The sequence below is a fragment of the Aethalodelphis obliquidens genome, unplaced genomic scaffold (assembly GCF_003676395.1).
Source record: "Aethalodelphis obliquidens isolate GAN/ISIS:26980383/991018 unplaced genomic scaffold, ASM367639v1 scaffold58, whole genome shotgun sequence".
Lineage (NCBI taxonomy): Eukaryota > Metazoa > Chordata > Mammalia > Artiodactyla > Delphinidae > Aethalodelphis > Aethalodelphis obliquidens.
Window position 1 is genome coordinate 11211766 of NW_020838002.1, and position 21165 is coordinate 11232930.

The window sequence follows — 21165 nt, forward strand, 5'->3', positions numbered from 1 at the left end:
TGCAGGGGACACGGGTTCGTGCCCCGGTCCGGGAAGATCCCACATGCTGCGGAGCAGCTGGGCCCGTGAGCCATGGCCTCTGAGCCTGCGCGTCCGGAGCCTGTGCTCCGCAGTGGGAGAGGCCACAACAGTGAGAGGCCCGCATACCGCAAAAAAAAAAAAAAAAAAAAGCCAAAGCACAGTCATCTACAATGATGCCTATATATTCCCACCAAGCTACAACTACTTTCTTAGGGTATTATTTTCAAATGTCTGGGTCATAAAGCTTAGAGAGTGATTAATCCAATCTTACCCTGGCACTCTAGAAAACATGTGATGCAAGTCATCTCCAACTCTGGAAAAGTCTGTTTTCTTTTTCTGCCTATTCAGCCATCACACCCACTTGACTTCTCATTTAGCACTTAAAACAAAGCCCTAACTTGAGACAGGGGCCCACTCTCATCCTATACTATGGCAATTACTTCACTTGGTTTTAGATGATCTCCAGTTAGCATCTTTTAAGAATGTACCTGCCTTTTTAATCTGTATCACCTGTGAAGGATTAAGACTATTCATTCTGGGAGCTAATCCTAAACTCAGCCAGTCTCTATTTAATTTGGGTTCAAAGGGCGAAAAGGAGTATCTGAATCAATATCATCATTTTCACAGATGAGGAATATGAGTCCAAAGAGGTAACATGAATTGTCTGTGGTCACCTACTTAATTGGTGGCAAATGTCAGAAGAGTCCTTTCTAATATATAAAATGAATCTGGAACAACTTAAATTACCCCCCAAGGACATCATATCCACAAGTGACTTAATAACTGAATCAATGGGGACTTCCCTGGTGGTGCAGTGGTTAAGAATTCACCTGCCATAGGGAGGATAGGAGGGAGGGAGACGCAAGAGGGAAGAGATATGGGAACATATGTATATGTATAACTGATTCACTTTGTTATAAAGCAGAAACTAACACACCATTGTAAAGCAATTATACCCCAATAAAGATGTTAAAAAAAAAAAAGAATCCACCTGCCAATGCAGGGCACACAGGTTCGATCCCAGGTCTGGGAAGATCCCACATGCTGCAGAGCAACAAAGCCCGTGCACCACAACTACTGAGCCTATGCTCTAGAGCCTGCGAGCCACAACTACTGAGTCCATGCACCGCAACTACTGAAGCTCGCACGCTCTAGGGCTGGCGTGCCGCAACTACTGAGCCCATGTGCTGCAACTAACTGAAGCCCGGGGGCCTAGAGCCCGTGCTCCACAAAAAGAGAAGCCAACACAATGAGAAGCCACGCGCCACAACAAAGAGTAGCTCCTGCTCGCCACAACTAGAGTAAGCCCGTGCGCAGCAACGAAGACCCAATGCAGCCAAAAAAAAAAAAAAAGTGATGGAAGTTTAAAAAAAAAGAAATGAATCAATGGAGAACCTTTGTTCTATTTTGGAACATTAGCTATCTGAGAAGCAAGTAGAAACTGGCACTGTCTCCTTCCCAGGCTGCTGATCACACTTCAATCCGTGGTTCCTCCACAAGCTACAGGCATGAGTTTTGCAACAGCAGGGCATGCAAAGAAATTCTCAAGTGCTCATACCACTGACCCCATAGACTTTGCAATAAGAGCCATCAACTTTGGGAATGATTTGGCAACTATAAACTGCCTTGTAATATCATCAGCTGAATTTCTTATAATGGTATTTATCTCACCATTGCCAAACTCACAATTTCATAATCCAATGAATGGATATTCTGCTTCACTTGGCCTCAAATTGGACAAATTTCTCAAGTGCTGTGTGGCTTTAAGGATTTAGATTTCACCCAGTCTTTCTCAACAGGGGCACCATGACATTGTGAGAACAATTCTCCGTTGTGTGTGATTATCCAGTACATTGCAGAAGGTTTAGAATCTTTGGTCCTTGGCCTCAATGCAAGTAATCCCACCAGTCACAACCCCCACTCATTTACAAATGACCTCAGGGATACCGCCCCCAGTATTAGCCTTCAGGCCAACCATTAAGTGAACTATTAAGTAAGAAAAAATGTTTACATAAAGATAAAAACCTGACCTCTTTTCCCTGCTACTAAATACTGACTTCTATTCCTCTTTTTAGCCCAGAGATTAGATATAATACTTTATTCACTAACTCCTAAACACCAACTTTGTCTGCACTAGTTATATAATTAAGACACTTAGTATGGTCAGGGAAATAGGGGAGAAAAGTTACTTCAATGGAATCTGGGCATCTAACTTTGAATTCCAGTCTTCCAGCTATTTACCTTTAGGCAAGTTATTTTCCCTCTTTAGACCTCAGTTTTCTCACCTATTTAAATAAAAAGCATTAGGCTAAATTATCTCACTGGTTCATTGCAGTTCTAGGAAAAGTAAAACATAAATAACTTGCTTAACTCTTTTCTTTCAACCTCCACGTAGCCAAACAGGGGTGACCACTGACACTCACTACTTCATGTTTCAGAAGCAAGGACCCCAAATCCCCAGGGATAACCATAGGCAGGACAGTTGCATTCAGCCAGACCCAGTACAGGATTTTACTACAGAATCTGTATCTTGGGTGTATAAAAAGGAGCTGGATTATTTTATGATCCATTAATTATAGAAGCACCAAGATAATCACAGCAGCGATAGTCACCCTAATTTATGTTTATCTAGGCTAACCAATAATCTCAACCCTGGCTGTATATTACACTCACTCAAATAGCTTTAAAAAAAATGCCCCAGCTCCAAGCCAGGCCAGTATCACCTGAATCAGAATTTCTGGGGATGGGGCTCATTTCTTAAGGTCCTCCAAGCGATTCTGATGTACAGTAAAAACCAAGAACCACTAATTCAGACTTTTCAATCCAAGAAATGCAAAGCAAATGACCAAAAGTTCACACACTGGTTGTTCAATCAAACATCAATAAATAAGAATAATCTAGTGTTACTATTTACTGACATTCTCAATTACATGTAGAGAATCATGTTTCTAGAGAAAAAGGAGAGCTCTACAACAACCCCTTGTTCCTCAATAAAGTCTGGCCCTGCCAGAATTAGAATATAACTTTCTGACATGATAAAGCAGTTCAAAGAAAGATTACTACAAATTTGCCCACCCCTGCAAAAGTCCTATCAATCTTCAGACAGTTATAACAGTGTTAGTCAAAGTAGTACGGAGACTGAAATTCCTCACTCTTACTTGCTAGGTCTCACTAAAAGACCTAGCATGTAGGAGGAACGGGAGAAAATTTAGAGGAACATTTAGGAAAAGACACTTTCAAAACCTGCACTCCAGGCAAAATACATCATTTCCCACTTATCAAAAAATCCAATGAAAAAAAACAAAAAAAAACCAAGGGGGCTTCCCTGGTGGCGCAGTGGTTGAGAGTCCGCCTGCCGATGCAGGGGACATGGGTTTGTGTCCCGGTCCAGGAGGATCCCACATGCCGCGGAGCGGCTGGGCCCGTGGGCCATGGCTGCTGAGCTTGAGCGTCCAGAGCCTGTGCTCCGCGACGGGAGAGGCCACAACAGTGAGAGGACCGCGTACCGCAAAAAAAAAAAAAAAAAAAAAAAGAAGTCCAATGATACAGAAAAAGGTGAAAAAATCTTGGCTCAAATTATTCTTGCTCTTTTCAGAACAAGATCAATGAAACCAACAGGACAGATTAAATAAGTAAAACATTAAACTTCTCTGACTTACCTCATGTGTAAGGCCAAGCCATCCTGTAGGCTAGAGATCCCCAAGTCAGAGAGCGTATCTGAGCAGACAGAGGCTGGTGACAGAGAGCCCTCCTTCTCCTCCAGTAGGTCCAGCTTCACCAGGTTGCTAATCTCATCCTCTGAGTTATCTTCAGACACGGAACCAATTATGAATCGGGAGTGCTGGTTGAGCTCCACAGGTTTGGCCAAGGAAGAAGGTTCATCCATTATTCCTTCAAAATGATCTCTCAGAGCTATGGAGAAGATGAAGGGTAAGTGAGAAAAGCAGGTTATGGATAATAACCTGTATCTGAGGAAAGTCACAGGTTAGACCTAGTACACCACAGCTGGCACTTGGAAGCAAGGCAGAATTTGAGAACTAGTTTACTTGGCTATTCTTTTTCAAGGCCTTTGCTTTCTAAAAGAAAAGAAAATCCAGATCATGGGAACTATGCCTAAAAAATTAAAATCAGTTCCCTTTTCCTCAAAGAACGTTCTCTCTAAAAACTATAAGCCATTCCCAATATCTATCAATTTGGTGAAGTCCAAGAGATAATAACGATCAGTGGAGAAATCTCTGTAGTAGGTGAAAGTTGCTGGTTGTGATACTGCGATTTCAGTTGTTAGCACTGGGGAGAATGCAGGGTAAGGGTTTGGGGAGAGCGGTGGTCATTTGAAACTTGGTGTTACGTAACTATCATCTGGTTCCAAACACTATACTATGAGAGGCTATGAATTTTACATAAGTGTATATACATATAAATATACACACATGAAGTACATTTACATATGTACATACATATATAAGGCAAGCTAAATGCGTGTATACATATACTACACACATACACAGCTTGCTTTAAAACAAACTCCAGATGAGTATTTTTTAATTAAAAAAAATCTTTACTTGTCCCCATGAGTTTTTTCTTAAATCACATCTGTTAAAAATTCACCCCAGGGATTTTGCTGGTGGCACAGTGGTTAAGACTCCATGCTCCCAATGCAGGGGGCACGGGTTCGATCCCTGGTCAGGGAACTAGATCCCAGACACATGCCACAACTAAGAGTTTGCATGCCACACCTAAGGAGCACATGTGCTGCAACTAAGGAGCTGGCAAACCAAAACTAAGGAGCCCATGGGCCGCAACTAAGACCTGGCATAACCAAGTTAATTAATTAATTATTTTTTTAAAAACTTAAAACAAAAAAATTCACCCCAAAATGTCTGTTTTGGACTCTAATATGCTGATTGCTGACATTGATAGGGAGAAAGTGAATCTACTATCAAATTTTAAATTTATAATTAAAATTATGGAGGTGTTATCTCAATTAAGTACAAGTTTTCTAGATACAGGGCCTTACTAGTCAGGATTAGATGTTGCCAACCGCTAGCAAACTAATTAACAAAGACCAAAACATAGTTCAAAGCTCACAACAACAATAAAAACCCAAACTAAATGAAACAATATTTATTCTGTCATTTCAAAAATGCTATTTAAAAGTCAAAACTACACATCAAATTAGTATTAAACAGCTTGTAGCCTGACCAACGATTTTAATTCAGAGTAATGATTCCCAGTCCTGATATTGAGGTGCCTTCAGAGAAGGTTATAAATAAATAATAAACTTATTATTAATAATTGTATATGCTGTAAACCACTTTGATGTATAAAAGTAAACAGTAATGTCCTTTGACATTAGATAATAAAACATCAAGATTTTAAAATATTTGAGAATCATCACTAAATGTGTTAAAAACGACACATGCACCATAATTTCGGTGTAATTTATGAATCAGAGCTTATTCGTTTACAAAAACACAACAGAATCTGTAAACCCTAGAGCAGTGGTTCGCAAAGTATGGTTGCCCGACCACAGCAGCAGCCACAGCAACCGCATGACCTGGGCTCTACCACAGACTAGCGAACTGTACTGGAACCTACAGGTTGGGGCACAGTAATCTATATTTTAACAAGTCCTGAAATTTGAGAACCACTGTGCTAGAAGAATAAAACAGTAATAACAAATTGCCAGGAATGCTAAAAATACCCATAGACATTTCCTAAAAGCCAATTGGAGATTCCTTAGGCTAACTTTCATTTTTAAAACCAGAATCAAATATAAAAGTATCATGTGAAAGGAAAAAATTGACGTCTAAATTCATCATACAGGGGACTTTCCTGGCGGTCCAGTGGTTAAGACTCCACGCTTCCACTGCAGGGTTGGGGGGGCCCGGTTTGATCTCTGGTGGGGCAACTAAGATTCCGCATGCCGCACGGTGTGGCCAAAAAAATAAATTAAATAAAATAAATAAATTCACTATACACTTCTCCCTTGGAATATTAGGTTTCTTTAAAAAAATTTTTTTTAATGTCTCCAAATTTTATAAAGAGGCTCATTTCCAGAACCTTCAAAAAAACCAAATCATTAAAAAGAGAAAAAAAGGACGGAAGGAAAAAAGGGAGAGAAGGAGGTAGGGAGAGAAAAGTTCTAACAGATTTACCACTCTGAAGAACACCAAAAAGTACAGCAGTGAAAAGGCTACTACTTTCTCATTTTAGAGCAGTGAATAATCAAGCTTAAAAATAATAGATTAAAAAAAATTTTTCCAAATTTCATCTCAACTAACAGAAAATAATAGCTGCCTTCTTCACAAGAGAAATAAGGCACTCAGGGACAGATTCTAGTTTATAGTCTAAGCAAAATTAGATAACTACACGAAAAAATAAAACTCACTGAGAAAGGAGCAATTCTCCTTTCTTCCATGAGAAAAGAAAAAGGATTAACGAATAAATGAAAGGTTCCATAAGGTCAACTTCAAATTTTTCTTTCCTAGCCAAGAAGAACATGAAGGAACCTATAGGTTCCAGAGACTGAAAGCAGCAAAGTGGCAACAGCTAAAGAGCCTGTCCACCAACCAGTAGCTCCACTGAGTGGTATTCCCAGGCACAAGCCTACAAACCACAGAAAAGAGAGGTCGTGTATGGAAAATCACTGAGAAGCTGTCCAGACACTCTAGAAGCTACTCCACAGCCCGTCCCATTTCCACTGATTCCAGGCCTGAACTGAAGAGAAAAGGTGGTGGATTACTACCACTGTCAGTCTCAACCACTTCAGCTAACCCACCTCCCACCTCCATCTGCCTATATTTTTTTGCGGAAGGCAACTTTTAACATAAAAGCCTACAGTTTTATATTTTAGCACGTGAACATAAAATTTTTATCACACTGTAAACATGAAGAAGCATTATTTGTAACTGACCTCTTAAAATTCTTATTGTCTGAGCAGATATCCACCTCCAAAAAGAACTAAAGAGAGAAAGAGAGAGATTTGAAATGTCTTTTTTTAAGAAACCCAAATTTTATCAATTCCCGTTTTGCTCATCACAGTACAAAACTAGTCAAAGTATCATTTCTATGGTCAAATATGCTATTTAACTTGAAGTATAAAGTTCAGTTGCTTAACTATTGGTTTAAATCTGTAAATCAAAAGCATTACACATTCAAAGACTTTACTATTCACGAAAAGTATTCAACAATAATCCAAGCTTACCATTTCACAAGGTGCCTTTTCCAATTGTATACTTTGATGGACACATTCCGACCCTATGATTTCCAATATTTCATCAAAAAGTAGGCAGTGGGGAGAAGAGAACCACAAGATTCTCAACAACTCAGTCAGGCTCTAATTATGTTTCCAAATGTTTATACCCACCCACAAAGGTTGGGAGCCAAGGAGAGGACAGGTCTCTCATTATTAAGTCCCTAAACTCTAAGGAACCAAAGAATCTCTAGCTACTTCCCAAATCCTGGTTTCCCTTCTATGCCCAACAATTATAATGTATTTGGGGTAGAATTTCTCTACTTTGACTACGTATAACAATTACCTGTGGAGCTTTTTAAAAACACATGAATGGATAAAGAAGATGTGGTGTATACATACAATGGAATACTATTCAGCCATTAAAAACAGAATGAAATTTCACCATTTGCAACAACATGGATGGATTTGGAAGGTATTATGCTTAGTGAAATAAGTCAGACAGGGAAAGACAAATACTGTATGATATCACTTATATGCGGAATCTAAAAAATACAACAAACTAGTGAATATAACAAAAAAGAAGCAGACTCACAGATAGCAAGAAGAGACTACTGCTTACCAGTGAGGAGAGGGAAGGGGGAAGGGCAATAATGGGGTAGGGGATTAAGAGGTACAAACTGTTATGTATAAAATAAGCTACAAGGATATATTGTACAATACAGGAAATATAGCCAATATATATACTTTTTACTTTATTTTTTGGCTGCGTTGGGTCTTTGTTGCTGTGCGCGGGCTTTCTCTAGTTGTGGCAAGCGGGGTCTACTCTTTGTTGCGGTGTGCGGGCTTCTCACTGCAGTGGCTTCTCTTTGTTGCGGAGCACAGGCTCTAGGCACGCGGGCTGCAGTAGTTGTGGCTCACGGGCTCTAGAACGCAGGCTCAGTAGTTGTGGCCCACGGGCTTAGTTGCTCCGCGGCATGTGGGATCTTCCCGGACCAGGGCTCAAACCCGTGTTCCCTACATTGGCAGGCGGATTTTTAACCACTGCGCCACCAAGGAAGTCCCTAGCCAATATTTTATAGTAACTATAAATGGAGTATAACCTTTAAAAATTGTAAATCACTATGTTGTACACCTGTAACATACAATACTGTACATCAACTATACTTCAATTAAAAAAATTATTAAAAAAAATGTCTAAACTCCATTCCAGATCTTCTGAATCAGAATCCCTGCTTGGCGGCTTCCCTGGTGGCGCAGTGGTTAAGAATCTGACTGCCAATGCAGGGGACACGAGTTTGAGCCCTGGTCCGGGAAGCTCCCACATGCCGCGGAGCAACTAAGCCCGTGCACCACAACTACTGAGTCTTGCGCTCTAGAGCCCACGAGTCACAACTACTGAGCCCACACGCCTGGAGCCTGTGCTCCACAACAAGAGAAGCCACCCCAATGAGAAGCCCGCACACCGCGTTGAAGAGTAGTTCCCGCTCACCGCAACTAGAGAAAGCCCACACACAGCAACGAAGAACCAATGCAGCCAAAAAAAAAAAAAAAAAAGAATCCCTGCTGGAGACCCAGATATTTGAATATTAAGTTCCACAACTGATTGAACCTCTTTACATCCAGGCTTGAAAACCACTGGTCTAGGGTGGAGAAGAAAAAAGAAGGAAAGAACTTTACACTGATAGGGAAATCCAGAACTTCTAAGAGAGGGGACCCCAAATGACAAGCAACGAGACTGGGGACAGTGCAGGTATGCCAACTGGCAAATTAGGATGTACCCAATTGTGTAGTCTGAGCTAATACTATTCCCTACAATTGTGGTAGAGAAGGGAGTGAGAAGAGGAAGGGAAAAGTATGTAGTTTGGATGGGATGTAACAAAAGGGGTCAGGGGAACTGGAGTCAAAACCTAGGACCAAGATCACACTCTGACTCTGACACGTTACTGGCAGTGCAAACTTGAACAAGTCACTTACCATCTCTGAGTCACCTCATCTGTAAAAATAAAAAGAGGTCATATGTACCTCATGGAACTGCTGTGAGGTCTGAGAGTACAGGAAAGGGTTTTACAAGCACTAAACAGTGTTTTTCAAACTACGGGTTACCAATAATCAGAATACTAAGAAATTAAGTTAATGGGTTACAACCAACATTTTACAAATTAAATATTCAATAGAATAGAAAATGTTGAGTTCACCATACTTCATAAGGATAAATACTGCTTTGTAAAATTTTGTATCAGTTATATATATATGTCATGACATTAATGTCATCTTATTGTGTCCAAAAAGTTAAGTAATTTTTAAAAATTTTTATTGGAGTATAGTTGATTTACAATGTTGTGCTAGTTTCAGGTGTACAGCAAAGTGAATCAGTTATACATATACCAAAAAGTTGTCTTTTGTGTGCGTTGTGTGTGTGTGTGTGTATTTGGGGTTTTTTTGGTTGTTCCATGGAGCATGCAGGATCTTAGTTCCCCAACCAGAGATGGAACCCACATCCCCCTGCATTGGGAGCTCGGAGTCTTAACCACTGGACTGCCAGGGAAGTCCCAAAAAGTTAAGTCTTAAAGCCACAATTAATCCTCACTCTTCTGCACCCCCCCCCCCCACTTTATGCCCTCAAACAAGCACAGTGAGTTAAGTACCTAAACCAATGGCTCTTAAATTTTCTTAAGTCAAGACACTACTAGAAATCTAATAAAAGCTATGGACTCTGTCCTGACAAAAATGTACCCTCACAAAAATTTTGCTTCCATACAAGTTTGGTATCCCTAAAGCCTTGCCATGAATTAGGCTAAGACTTTTCCTCTAAGCGGACAAATAATGGAATTGACCCCTGGGGAAGGCTCATATAGCTGCTGTCTTATCCCCTCCAAAAGAAGGCCTTTCCACAGATCCAGTTGTAGGATATTCTGCTTAGTCAAATAAACATTTCCTTCATTATAGCAAATGTTGCCAATGTCAAATTTTCTTTTATTTAAAAATACATATAATTGACCCTTGAACAACAGCAGTGGTTAGGGGTGCTGACCTTCCACACAGTCAAAAAGCCGTGTATAACTTAGAGTGGGCCCTCCGTATATGCAGTTCCTTCAAATCCAAGATTCAGCATCCACAGATGTGACCAACCTTTGGTTCTTGTAGTAATTGCAGTATTTACTACTGAAAAAAATATCCACGTGTAAGTGGACCCATGCAGTTCAAACCCCTGTTATTTAAAGATCAACTATATATGTTCTTGAACTTTTATTTGGGGACTCTTGAAAATATCTGCAGAAGGCTTTCCATGTTCCTGAAAAATGAGTTAAAGCTAATTATAGATAATGCACTTATTTATTTAGATATTTCTCTAAATAAAATAGAACAGATTTTACCAAACTTAGTAAACATGTTCTCCTTGAATTCAAATGACATGGTATTTTCCAAGCAATTCTAATTAAAGAGGCAGCAATTAGTCTTCATAGCCACTGATAAAAGTATCCAACCTAACACAACATATCCTTGCTCTTTAAGCCATAGTAACTTCATTGAAATTTATTCATAAAGAATCACTGACTTTTCCTCTTCATTTTTGTCATTTTATTGATGAACTCTTAAATGGATTTTGGTATTAATTCAGTATCCATAAGAGAATTATACAGTTTTTCTTAAGCCATATTTTACTTTCCTGCAAGTTTTGAATTTTAAAATGACAAGGACTTGTGTTCCAACTTGTGAGATAAATAATGTATATTCAAAGATAAATAAGATTTGGTCCCTGGCTAAGTGGCTGTGGACACTTAAATAAACAATTACAGTACTATAATAATTTCTAGGTGTAGAAACATAAAAGAAGGGTACATTATCCAAACCTGGAGGTGGTAATGGTGAAGACAAAGATCAAAGAAGACTGCTTGGAGTGGGAAGGCATTAGCAATGAAGAACTAGGGAGAAAAGCAAGGAGGGAGAGGAAGGAGCATTCCATGTAGAAGAAATCACTGAATAAAGACCTAGATGGGGACTTCGCTAGTGGTGCAGTGGGTAAGATTCTGCACTCCCAATGCAGGGGGCCTGGGTTCTATCCCTGGTCAGGGAACTAGACCCTGCATGCATGCCACAACTAAGAAGCCTGCATGCCACAGCTAAGAAGTCCACATGCTGCAACTAAATGATCCCGCATGCTGCAACTAAATATCCCACATGCCACAATGAAGATCCTGCCTGCCACAACTAAGGCCCAGCACAGCCAAAATAAATAAATAAATAAATATTTTTTTAAAAAGACCTAGATGGTAGAGGGACTTCCCCAGTGGTCCAGTGGTTAGAACTCCACGCTTCCGCTGCCAGGGCCTGGATTCATTCTTCAATCCCTGCTCAGGGAACTACACGGGGTGGCAAAAAGAAAAAAAAAAAACAGCAACGTATTTCTTTAGGGTATAATAGTCAGAGAAAATAACATGGTGTACTTATCTGTCCTATTCCTCACTTCTCAGTCCAGGGATATAGAATATTTATCAAGGAGGAAGCTGGTACAAACTTCTCACCTTTCAAGAAATCTTTAATGAAGTCTTGCCAAACTTTTGGATAAGGATGGTAGGTTGAACACATATCCACTTTTGCTCCTGCCTGAAATCCCACTAAAACAACAGTCAAGGAATTTTTTAAAAGCCATAAGCCATAAAAAGATACTCCTTCCCACCTCCCCCCAAAAAGGTCAGGGGAGATAATAGCAAGATAATTTTCTTAGAAGGCAGATGGAAGAGTGATAAATGACTACACAAACCGAAGAAAACTAAATCATGAGCCATCTGTGGTAAACTTAGAATAAATAAAATTTACATCATGGAATCTCCAAAATGTCCAGGAAGTGGAAGTGAAAGATGGAACTATAAAGAGGACTGGCTGAAATTCCATTTCAGAAGCTTCAGATCCTTAGATTTTCTTCCCAGCTGTAAAGCCAGGTGCCTGCTGCTCTACCATCTTGGTAAGAGACTGAAGATTTATACTGTAGAGAGGGTTAAATGGAGGGTTTCTAGGCTGAGGGATGCCAGCAACAGTAAAGGGGAAGGCACCATATTGAAAATGGAGAGATTAAGTAAACATGTTGAGTAAGGCCTCCCAGCCTTCTTTCCCTAATTTTCACCCTCCAGGAGGGAAACTGAAGGATCCTTCTTTGCAGAATCTAACCAGACCAACGAAAAAAAGCCTCAAGTAGAACATTAGAGATCCCAAATTAAGATGCCCAATCAGATCACCCACAGTGAAATTAACAGTCAACAAGCCTCATTTATATTTTCATAATCTTGAATCAGTTTTTCAATCCTCTCTAAATTGTAGCAGTCAATTAAGGATTACTAGATGTCTAAGAAAAACCTCCAACATGAAAGAATTTTTAAAAAGTAATGACTACCTGTAGAAAAAAACGCAACTTGGGCTTCCCTGGTGGCGCAGTGGTTGAGAGTCCACCTGCCGATGCAGGGGACACGGGTTCGTGCCCCGGTCCGCGAAGATCCCACATGCCACGGAGCGGCTGGGCCCGTGAGCCATGGCCGCTGAGCCTGCGTGTCTGGAGCCTGTGCTCCGCAACGGGAGAGGCCACAACAGTGAGAGGCCCACGTACCACAAAAAAAAAAAAGAAAAAAATGCAGCTTGAAGAGATTATGCAAAAAAAAAAAAATTAAAATTAGGGGGAGGGGAGGGGAGGGGAGGAGGGCAACCTGACTTCTGTGGTATTTTCCCCCCAAACACATAACCCTAGTATAATCATGAGAAAACATCAGACAAATTTGAATTAAAGGACATTCTATAAAATACTTGAACAGTCCTCTTCAAAACTGTCAAGGTCATTAAAAAAAAAAAGACTAGTGGGAAGCAGCCGCATAGCACAGGGAGATCAGCTCGGTGCTTTGTGACCGCCTGGAGGGGTGGGATAGGGAGGGTGGGAGGGAGGGAGATGCAAGCGGGAAGAGATATGGGAATATATGTATATATATAACTGATTCATTTTGTTGTGAAGCTGAAACTAACATACCATTGTAAAGCAATTATACTCCAATAAAGATGTTAAAAAAAAAAAAAAAAAGAAAATAACATAGGCCAAACATTCTCTGACATAAAAAAAAAAAAAAAAAAAAAAAAAGAAAAAAAAAAAAAAAAAAAAAAAAAAAAAAAAAAAAAAAAAAAAAAGACTAAGAAACTATCACAGATCAGGGGAGACTAAGGAGACATCACCACTAAATGCAACGCCATTTCTTGGATTAGATCCTGGAACAACAACAACAACAATTAAAAAAACACATCAGTTTAAAAAAAAACTGGGGAAACCTGAGTAAAGTCTATAGTTTAATTAATAGTACTGAACCAATGTTAACTTCTTGGTATTGACAAAAGTACTGCAACTATATAAGATATTAACATTAAGGGAAGGCTGGTGAAGGGTGTGCAGGAAACTTATGTACTCTTATGTACTCTCTTTACAGCTTTCCTGTAAGTCTAAAGTCACTTCAAAATTCAAAAAAATTTAAAAATTTTAATTTTAAAAGACTATCATTATCCTGAGAGAACTAAGAAGATATTACTTACATGAAACACAATGGGATATTTTTAAAAGAAACATTTAAAGAAAAGAAAGAGTTCTCAAAAGTTAAAAATACAATCACAGCAATGAAAATACTCAAAACAGAGTTAGACGATAAAGTTAAGAAAAATCTTTCATAAATCAGAATAAAAAGACAAAAGGATGGACACAGCCTCATCCACCAGCAGAAGCAAGAAGAACTACAATCCTGCAGCCTGTGGAACAAAAACCACATTCACGGAAAGACAGACAAAATGAAAAGGCAGAGGACTATGTACCAGATGAAGGAACAAGATAAAACCCCAGAAAAACAACTAAATGAAGTGGAGATAGGCAACCTTCCAGAAAAAGAATTCAGAATAATGATAGTGAAGATGATACAGGACCTCGGAAAAAGAATGGAGGCAAAGACCAAGAAGACGCAAGAAATGTTTAACAAAGACCTAGAAGATTTAAAGAACAAACACCTAGAAGAATTAAAAAACAAACAAAGAGATAAACAATACAATAATTGAAGTGAAAAATACACTAGAATGAATCAATAGCAGCATAACCGAGGCAGAAGAATGGATAAGTGACCTGGAAGACAGAATGGTGGAATTCACTGCCACAGAACAGAAAAAAGAAAAAAAAATGAAAAGAAATGAAGACAGCCTAAGAGACCTCTGGGACAACTTTAAATGCAACAACATTCACATTATAGGGGTCCCAGAAGGAGAAGAGAGAGAGAAAGGACCCGAGAAAATATTTGAAGAGATTATAGTCGAAAACTTCCTTAACATGGGAAAGGAAACAGCCACCCAAGTCCAGGAAGCGCAGGGAGTCCCAGGCAGGATAAACCGAAGGAGAAACATGCCAAGACACATAGTAATCAAACTGACAAAAATTAAAGACAAAGAAAAATTATTAAAAGCAACACGGGAAAAAGGACAAATAACATACAAGGGAACTCCCATAAGGTTAACAGCTGATTTCTCAGCAGAAACTCTACAGGCCAGAAGGCAGTGGCAAGATATATTTAAAGTGATGAAAGGGAAGAACAAGATGAAGGAAGTACCAGATGAAGGAACAAGATAAAACCCCAGAAAAACAAGCAAAAAACTCTGTACAACCGGGCTTCCCTGGTGGCGCAGTGGTTGAGAGTCCGCCTGCCAATGCAGGACACACGGGTTCGTGCCCCGGTCCGGGAAGATCCCACATGCCGCAGAGCGGCTGGGCCCGTGAGCCATGGCCACTGAGCCTGCGCATCCGGAGCCTGTGCTCCACAACGGGGAGAGGCCACAACAGTGAGAGGCCCGTGTACTGCAAAAAAAAAAAAATCTGTACAACCAAGATTACTCTACCCAGCAAGGATCTCATTCAGATTTGATGGAGAAATCAAAACCTTTATAGACAAGCAAAAGCTAAGAGAATTCAGCACCACCAAGCCAGCTCTACAACAAATGCTAAAGGAACTTCTCTAAGTGGGAAACACAAGAGAAGAAAAGGACCTACAAAAACAAACCCAAAACAAGAAAATGATCATAGGAACATATGTATCAATAATTACCTTAAATGTGAATGGATTAAATGCTCCAACCAAAAGACACAGGCTTGCTGAATGTATACAAAAACAAGACCCACATATATGCTGTCTACAAGAGACCCACTTCAGACCTAGGGACACATACAGGCTGAAAGTCCAGGGATGGAAAAAGATATTCCATGCAAATGGAAATCAAAAGAAAGCTGGAGTAGCAATATTCATATCAGCTAAAATAGATTTTAAAATAAAGAATGCTACAAGACACAAGGAAGGACACTATATAATGATCAAGGGATCAATCCAATAAGAAGATATAACAATTATAAATATATATGCACCCAACATAGGAGCACCTCAATAAATAAGGCAAATGGTAACAACTATAAAAGAGGAAATCGACAGTAACACAAAAATAGTGGGAGACTTTAACATCTCACTTACACCGAAGGACAGATCATCCAGACAGAAAATTAATAAGGAAACACAAGCTTTAAATGACACAATAGACCAGATAGATTTAATTGATATTTATAGGACATTCCATCCAAAAACAGCAGATTACACTTTCTTCTCAAGTGCACATGGAACGTTCTCCAGATAGATCTCATCTTGGGTCACAAATCAAGCCTCGGTAAATTTAAGAAAACTGAAACTATGTCAAGCATTTTTTCTGATCACAATGCTATGAGATTAGAAATCAGTTACAGGGGAAAAAACGTAAAAACCACAAACACATGGAGGCTAAACAATACATTACTAAATAACCAAGAGATCACTGAAGAAATCAAAGAGGAAATCAAAAAATACCTAGAGACAAATTACAATGAAAACACGACACTCCAAAACCTATGGGATGCAGCAAAAGCAGTTCTAAGAGGGAAGTTTATAGCAATACAATCCTACCTCAAGAAACAAGAAAAATCTCAAATAAATGATCTAACCTTACACCTAAAGAACTAGAGAAAGAACAAACAAAACCCGAAGTTAGTAGAAGGAAAGAAATCATAAAGATCAGAGTAGAGATAAATGAAATCGAAACAAAGAAAACAATAGCAAAGATCAATAAAACTAAAAGCTGGTTCTTTGAGAAGATAAACAAAATTGATAAACCTTTAGCCAGACTCATCAAGAAAAACAGGGAAAAAAAAAAGAGAAAAGGATGAATAATAAGAGAGAAAAGATGAGAGTATTAGAGAACTTATTCAGAAGGTCCAACATATGAAGAAGAGGCGCTCCCAAAAGCAGGAACAGAACAAAATAGTGGAAAGCCTTTAACTGATGTAATAATTCAATAAAGTTCCTAAAACTGAAATGCATAATTGCCAGATTAAGAAGGTCCATCAAAGGCATACTACAACAAACAAAAACAGACACCAAGGGACATCACTGAAATTTAAAAAAGTGAAGACAAAGAGAAGATCCTATAAGCCTTCAGAGAGGAAAGAAAGGCCACGCACAAAGGAGCAAGAATCAGAATGCCCTTCAGACTTAACAACAAAAACAGTGGAAGCCTAAAGGTAGTGAAACAATGCCTTCAAAATTCTGAAGGAAAATTATTTTGAACCTAAAATTCTAGATCCAATCAATGTTTCAACAACTGTGAGGATAAAGATAGTTTTAGACAGAAAAATCTCAAAATAATTACCTCCTAGAATGAAGCAATTAGAAACATATTTCATTTTACAAACGGCAGTGCCATAATTGATACAGCCAAGAATCATAAATGTATGTTAAAACCACTGGGTAAGAGATTATTCAAAAACAGGATATTCCTGTGTCTTAAAAAAATCACCTTACAGAAGAGGACTCTGGGAAGATGGTATAGTAGGAAGTACTAGGACTCTGTCTCCCTACCTAGACAACACTTGCACCGGCAGAATCTGTCTGATGTAACTATTTTGGAATACTGGAATCTACTGAAAGCTTGCAACTTCCAGGGGCAGATTTTGGAGGTTAATTGTGGTTAATTATGGTCAATTGCGTTTCTTAGTATAGCAGCAGCTATCCATGCACCACCCTCAGTTACATGGCAGTTATCAACCAACTGTGTACATGTTTCTGGAGCAACACACATGCAGGTTGCGGGAGCCAAGTGGGAGAAAAATAACCCTGTCTTCGAAACACTGGGGATCTGTGCTCTGATCACTGATTGCTGTTTCTGATCACATAGGTGGAGACAAAGAGGTAGACAGCCACAATTGTTACACCTCCTCTCACTGTTGCAAGTCCCTCCCCCTCTAGCTGAAGTGACTTCTGGGGGACTTAAAGAACCAGTGCCTTTTTATGTCCCCTTCATTTTCCTTTTTCCCCCGTTTGGGAGCCAGACACTAAACACTAGTACATTCAAAAACTACTGCATATACAGGGAAAAATTAGAAAGTGACTTAACATGCCCAGAGGAAGACTCAGGAAAAGACTTGAAGAGACCTAAAGTTTATACCTCAGGGTGACCTTCAACACAGAGACAGCCTACAACAGTCAAAAAAACAAAAATCACGATAAGAAAGCATCAAATTCTGGGAAGAAAGAGAATCTGATTTCCAGAGTTACCACATTATTAGAATCAAATGTCCAGTTTTCAACAAAAGATCACAAGGCACACAAAGCAAGAGGAAAATATGGCCATTTCAAAAAAAAAAAACAAAAAACTTAAACCAACAGAAACTGTTCCTAAAAAATACCAGAAAGCAGATATTCTAGACAAAAATGTTAAAACAACTGTTTAAAAGTTACTCAAAGAACTAAAGGAAGATGGGGAGAAAGTCAAGAAAACAATGTCTAAATAAAATGGAAATATGAATAAAGAAACAGAAAACCTAAAAAGAAACCAAAAAGAAATTCTGCAGCTGAAAATTACAATAACTGAAATGAAAAATTCACTAGGGGACTTAAAGGCAAACTTGAGCAAGCAGAAGAAAGAATCTGCAAACTTTAAGACAGAACATGTAAATTATCAAGTCTGACAACAGAAAGAAAACAGATTGAAGAAAAGTGAACAGAGACTAAGGGAGCTGTGGGACACCATCAAGAAACCAAAATATGTATTGTGAGCTCTCAGAAGGAGAAGTGAGAAAATAACAGAAAATATTTGAAGAAATAATGGCTGAAAGCTTCCCAAATTTGATGAAATACATGAATATAAACATAAAAGAAGCTCAACAAACACCAAGTGAGACAAACTCAAAGTGAGCAACATAGACATACTTTATAATCAAACTTTTAAATGTCAAAAGACAAGGAGAGAATCTTGAAAGCAGCAAGAGAAAAATGACTCATCACATACAAGAAAACCTCAGTAAGATTATACGCAGATTTCTCATCAGAAACTTTGGAGGCCAGAAGGCTGTGGGCCAATATAGTCAAAGAGCTAAAATAAAAAGCTATCAACCAAGAATCCTATATCCAGCAAAGCTGTCCTTCAAAAGAGAGGGAGAAATTAACACATTCCCAGATAAACAAAAGCTGAGAGAGTACATTACCACTAGACTTCCCCTGCAAGTAATGCTTAAGGGAGTCCTTTCAAGGTGAAATGAAAGGACACAGACAGTAACTCGAACCCACATAGAGAAGTAAAGATTTCAATAATGGTAAATATATGGGTAATTACAAAAACTAGCATTATTGTAATAATGATTTATAACTTATGTTTTGTTTTCTACAAGATCTAAGAGACTAATACATTTAAAGAAAAGCAACTATCGTTAATCTAAAAACTAGTATTATTGTTACGTTGGTTTGTAACTCCAAATCTTGTTTTCACATAATTTAAGAGATTAATGCATTTAAAATAATTATTAGTGTATGCTTTGGGGCACACAATGTATTAAGGTGTAATTTTGTGACATCAGCGACCAAAAGAGGTAAGGACAGACCTGTAAAGGAGCAGAGTTTTGGTATGTTATTGAAGTTAAGCTAGTATAAATTCAAATTATGGTGTTATAACTTTAGCATTTGTTAAACATAATACCCATGGTAACCACTAATAGCTACAGAAAATATACAAAAGGAAATGAGAAAGAAATTTAAACATCTCACTATAAAAACACAACTAAACACCAAAAAAAAAACCCCACAAAAATACAAAAGAAAAATAAAAGGTTTAATACCTACAAATTCAATGCAATCCCTATCAAAATCTCAAGGACATTTTTTGCAAAAATAGGAAAAACCTATCCTAAAATTCATATGGAATCTCAAGGGATCCTGAATAGCCAAAAAACATCTTGAAAAAGAACAAAATGGAGGACTCACGCTTCTGATTTCAAGACCTGCTACAAAGCTACCATAATCAAAACCATACGGTATTGGCATAAAGACAGACGTAAAGACCAGTGGGATACAGTAGAGATCCCAGAAATAAACCCTTGCATTTTTGGTCAAATGATATTTGACAAGGGTGTCAAGACCATTTAATGGGGAAAGGACACCTTTTTTTCAACTAATGGTGCTGGGAAAACTGGATCTCCACATGCAAACAAATGAAGTTGGATACTTACCTAAGACCATATACAAAAATTTAACTCAAATGGATCAAAGACCTAACGTAAGACCTAAAACAATAAAACGCTTAGAAGAAAACATAGAACAAAAGCTTCACAACATTGGATTTGGCAAAAATTTCTTGGCTATGCCATCAAAAGCACAGGTAACAAAGGAAAAAAAATAGACAAATTGGACTTCTTAAAAATTAAAAAAAGTTTGCACATTAAAAGATTCTATCAGGGCTTCCCTGGTGGCGCAGTGGTTGAGAGTCCGCCTGCCGATGCAGGGGACATGGGTTCGTGCCCCGGTCTGGGAAGATCCCACATGCCGCGGAGCGGTTGGGCCCGTGAGCCATGGCCTCTGAGCCTGCGTGTCCGGAGCCTGTGCTCCACAACGGGAGAGGCCACAACAGTGAGAGGCCCGCATACCGCTAAAAAAAAAAAAAAAAAGGCTCTATTAACAGGGTAAAAAGGCAATCCAAAGAATGGGAGAATATATTTGCAAATCATATATCTGATAAGGGATTAATATCCAGAATATATAGAGAACTCCTAAAACTCAACAACAAAAAACAACCCAGTTCAGGGACTTCCCTGGTGGTCCAGTGGTTAAGACTCCACCTTCCAGTGCAAGGGACACGTGCTTGATCCCTGGTCAGGGAACTAAGATCCCACATGCCCAAGGAAACTAAGCCCGTGCTCCATAACTACTAAGCCCGTGTGCGCCACAACTAGAGAGAAGCTTGTGCACCACAGTGAACAGCCCACATGACGTGACCAAAAAAAAAAAGGATCTCATGTGCCGCAACTAAGACCCAACACAGCCAAAAATAAATAAACAAATAAATAAATAAATATTTTTAAAAAAACATAAATCAATTCAAAAATGGGTGAAGGACTTGAAAAGACTTCTGTCCAAAGAAACATACGAATGGCCAATAAGCACAACATCAATATCCTCAAATTACTTAGCATTAGGGAAATACAAATCAGAACTAAAATGAGAAGCCACTCCACAGTAATTAGGATGACTACTATCAAAAACACAGAAAACTGGGCTTCCCTGGTGGCGCAGTGGTTGAGAGTCCGCCTGCCGATGCACGGGGACACAGGTTCGTGCCCAGGTCTGGGAAGATCCCACATGCCGTGGAGCGGCTGGGCCCGTGAGCCATGGCCGCTGAGCCTGAGCGTCCGGAGCCTGTGCTCCGCAACAGGAGAGGCCACAACAGTGAGAGGCCCGCGTATCGCAAAAAAAAAAAACAACAGAAAACAAGTGTTGGTAAGGATGTGGAGAAATCAGAACTCTTCAGGTGCTGTTGGTGGGAATGTAAACTGGTACAGCTACTGTGGAAAACAGTAATGGTGGTTCCTCAAAAAATTCAAA

General features: G+C 39.1%; 1 protein-coding gene across 10 annotated transcripts in view; it reads right to left on the bottom strand.

The window, feature by feature from the left end:
- The window catches only part of ACACA (acetyl-CoA carboxylase alpha), a 239721-nt gene that overhangs the window by 210809 nt on the left and 7747 nt on the right, over positions 1-21165 (bottom strand). For 6 of the 10 annotated variants that reach the window (XM_027087339.1, XM_027087341.1, XM_027087340.1 and 3 more), the window contains 2 exons: positions 6938-6984; positions 3681-3933 (listed from right to left, as the gene is read on the bottom strand). In XM_027087339.1, coding sequence (XP_026943140.1) covers positions 3681-3907 — 227 coding nt within the window. In that variant the 5' untranslated portion in view covers positions 3908-3933; positions 6938-6984. Of the gene's footprint in view, positions 1-3680; positions 3934-6937; positions 6985-7228; positions 7624-11483; positions 11673-11742; positions 12544-21165 lie in introns of those variants that run through there. The other 4 variants (XM_027087343.1, XM_027087342.1, XM_027087344.1 and 1 more) reach the window with 4 other exon arrangements.